Here is a 3,454-nt window from a genome sequence, read left to right as displayed (position 1 = left end):
CACAGGGCATTGTACATTCTTCATTTCCAGATAATATCAAATAGCTTTTTAAACTTTATGTACAATTTACATGCTTATTAGCAGCAACTGAGAATTCTTCGCATCCTTGCAAAAATTCAGTAATGTAAGATTTTTAATTTTTGCTGATGTGATGACTGTTTAGTTGAATGTCATATGCCTCATTATAGGTAAGGCTGAGGACTTTTTCACATGTTACTATTTGTATTTCCTCTTTTGTTAAATGTCTGTTCGAGTCTTTTTTTTTTTAATTAGACCATCTCATTTGCTTCTTATTGATCTTCAGAGAATGGGCCCATGCTCTTAGTAATCCTTTCTGCCTATGAAGACAATGCAGCCACTTTTTGTGCTCTGATGTCTTACACTTTCTGTAGCTCAGTACCATTAGGGGTTGAATCTCAATCTGCTGTATTGTCAGAATCTACACACATCCATGTTGCTTTCTTCTCTTCTCTTCTCATGTAGGTTTCCATTCTCATGCAGGTTTCCATCTGGGCACCACAGTGAGATCTGAAACCAAGGGCATCTGGATGTGGTGTGTACCTCACCCTTCCAAGCCAAAATCTACCCTTGTTCTTCTGGACACTGAGGGCCTGGGGGATGTGGAAAAGGTAAGTCAGACGCCATGGAGGAATTTTCTTTGTTCTTCATTCTCCACTTACCATTAAATTTGTTACCGCAATTCAGCTTCTCTGACTTATTCCTGAAAACTGCAAATCTTGTGATGGATAATGAGGCTAAATTCTGTTTCTTTGAACTTACTTCCTTGGTAAGCTTAAAATTTGGGGTATGTTATGGTAAGATATTGTTATTTTTGCACTTGATGAATGATATAATTTAATACATATTTATCGAGGCTCTAAATCCCAGGGCATTGTACTATATACTAAAGTTACTGCAGTAAAAAGGTAAAGGCCTAGAGCTGAGTTCAGGAGCCAAACAATGCACAGTGTGATCAGTGCAAAGGGCCATGGATGCACAGAAGTAGGCATCTAACTTAGTTATGTGGGCTGGAGAAAGCTTCCTGGAGGAAATGCTATCTAAACTGTACCCTGTTAGGTTAATAGGACTGCATTAGTGTTCTAGAGCTGATATAACAAAACACCACAAACTGAATGGCTAAACAACATAAATTTACTGCATCATAGTTCTGGAAGCTAGAAGTCCAAGATCAAGATGTTGGCAAGGTGATTCCTTCTGAGAAATGTGAGGGACAGACTTTTCTGTGTCTCTCCCCTAGCTTTTGGTAATCTTTGGCATTCCATGCCTTGTAGACACATTACTCTGATTACTGTCTTCATGTCTGTCTCCATGTCTAAATCCCCCTCTTTCATAAAGACACCAGTCATATTGAATTAGGGCTCACTGTAATGACCTCATTTTAACTTGATTACCTCTGCAAAGACCCTATCTTCAAATAAGATCACATTTATGATACTGGGGATTAGGATTCCAATATATCTTTTTCTGGGGGTGAGGGGACACAATTCAACCCATAATAGGGAGCTACCAGTTCAATATGTAGATATGATGGGGTTGGAAGTAGAAACTGAAAATAAGGTTCAGTTAAATAATGTATTTAAATAATCCTTAGAAAAGCTTCAGCTAAAGCAGGGATGTTCATAAAGGTTTTGGTTCAAGTCTCTGGATTTTGGAGATAACTACTCTCTGACTTCTATAAAAGCATGACCTTGACCCACGAAGAATATTTTAAATGGGATAATTTTAAGTACTTTTTTCTTTATAGTATTGGATACAACAAATCATTTTTCTTATTTCACATTACTTTGAGTAATTACTCATGCTTTATAATATTTCTGAATTGTCTGGTGGTGGTCTTTATGCATGTATGATCTCTTCAAATCTACAATTATATATTCTATCAATTTTAAAAAATGCAGCTATTTTGAACCTACAGCCATGGTATCCCAGTCACACATAGTTGCTTATCACTCTGAAATTGCACACGACTTGTTCCCATATATTGAAATTATCTATTTTCCTTTCTATAATAGCATTTCATTCTACTACTGGCAGAGATTATCATCTTGATTGCATTTATATGTTTACATGCTGTCTTCTCCTCCAGACTGTCACATGGAACCTTGCATCCACATGGATAAATGTAGTGTCTGGTGTTTTGTAGATGCCCAGTGAATAGTTGTTGAATTTAATTGAATAATTGCTGCCCCTAATATAGCCACTATCAATAAAACTTTGCTAATATAACAATTTCTAAATAATATTGTTTCTAGGCATTGTATTAACATTTTACGCATGTTGACAATGTCATCATTTCTATTAATAGCTGAGGAAACTGAGACCCTGAGAGGAGTCAACATTAATACTAAAAAATGAAGTTTGAATTTAGGATATTCTTTAAAACATTTTTCTTTGTTCTACTATTCAGCTATATTTCAGTTGAAGTATTGAATGAACAATTGAATGAATAAATAAAGAGTAGACTCCTTAATCCTTGCTGTAATGTTTTTTACAGGGTGACCCTAAGAATGACTCATGGATCTTTGCCCTGGCTGTGCTTCTGAGCAGCACCTTTGTCTACAACAGCGTCAGCACCATCAACCACCAGGCCCTGGAGCAGCTGCAGTATCCTTCCAGGAGCTGAACACCATGCTTCATTGAGTTTATGGGAATGGAAACTGAAACTGTTTCTTCTTCCCAGTAACTCAATTGTCATGGTTGAGGAGTATGGACGCCAGACTAAAGGAAATGCTTATAAGTGATATCTGTATATTGTGGTGTAGGATACTTCTTATTCCTTAGCTAAGATCCCAGCTATGTGACTGAATTAACAAAGCTCATTGGGGCAAAATCTTCTCCCAGACCTGACGAAGTAGAGGACTCCACTGAGTTTGTGAGTTTCTTTCCAGACTTTGTTTGGACTGTACGAGATTTCACCCTGGAGCTGAAGTTAAACGAACGTACCATCACAGAAGATCAGTACCTGGAGAATGCCTTGAAGCTGATTCCAGGTATCAGAACATGATCTGAGTGGTAAAGTTTCAGAAGCGGGGTAGGATCAACTAAGTTCTGCTATTTATCCCTTGACACAAATGTTTATTTGAGACCATGCTAATGATAATTTGTGATGGTTGAAAGATGATTGGTGGTTAGTTTTCACAGGTTCTTATTACTTTAATATGTTCAGCTTCTGGAGTTTAAGCTCACTGAGGAAAATAAGTTCCCATTATTGAAATAAATGATTTTAGACTAATTAGTACCATGAAAAAAATTATACAGATTGCAATACATGCTATAACTTACTAAGGTCCACATACTGTGCTCCTTATTAAGTGTTCCTCCTGCTCTATACTGAGAAAAATAGCTCATAAAATTGAAAACTGATAGATACAGAATCGCATGAAATAAAGCGACCTAATATTTAAAGCATATTTCACACAGTATATTTCACTAG

General features: G+C 36.7%; 1 protein-coding gene across 1 annotated transcript in view; it reads left to right on the top strand.

The window, feature by feature from the left end:
- LOC103583917 (guanylate-binding protein 6-like) overlaps positions 1–3,088 on the top strand; it is a gene marked incomplete at its 5' end in the record, with an annotated part of 4,257 nt that extends 1,169 nt beyond the window's left edge. The window contains 3 exons of the mRNA XM_008565097.1: positions 502–629; positions 2,516–2,625; positions 2,815–3,088. Of these exons, the coding sequence (XP_008563319.1) occupies positions 502–629; positions 2,516–2,625; positions 2,815–3,025 (449 nt within the window). The remainder of the gene's footprint in view (positions 1–501; positions 630–2,515; positions 2,626–2,814) is intronic.
- Between the last annotated feature and the right edge of the window lie 366 nt (positions 3,089–3,454).

The sequence above is a fragment of the Galeopterus variegatus genome, unplaced genomic scaffold (assembly GCF_000696425.1).
Source record: "Galeopterus variegatus unplaced genomic scaffold, G_variegatus-3.0.2 Scaffold30352, whole genome shotgun sequence".
In the NCBI taxonomy this organism is placed as follows: domain Eukaryota; kingdom Metazoa; phylum Chordata; class Mammalia; order Dermoptera; family Cynocephalidae; genus Galeopterus; species Galeopterus variegatus.
Note: the sequence above shows the minus strand (reverse complement) of the source record. Positions and strands in the feature narration are given on the sequence as shown.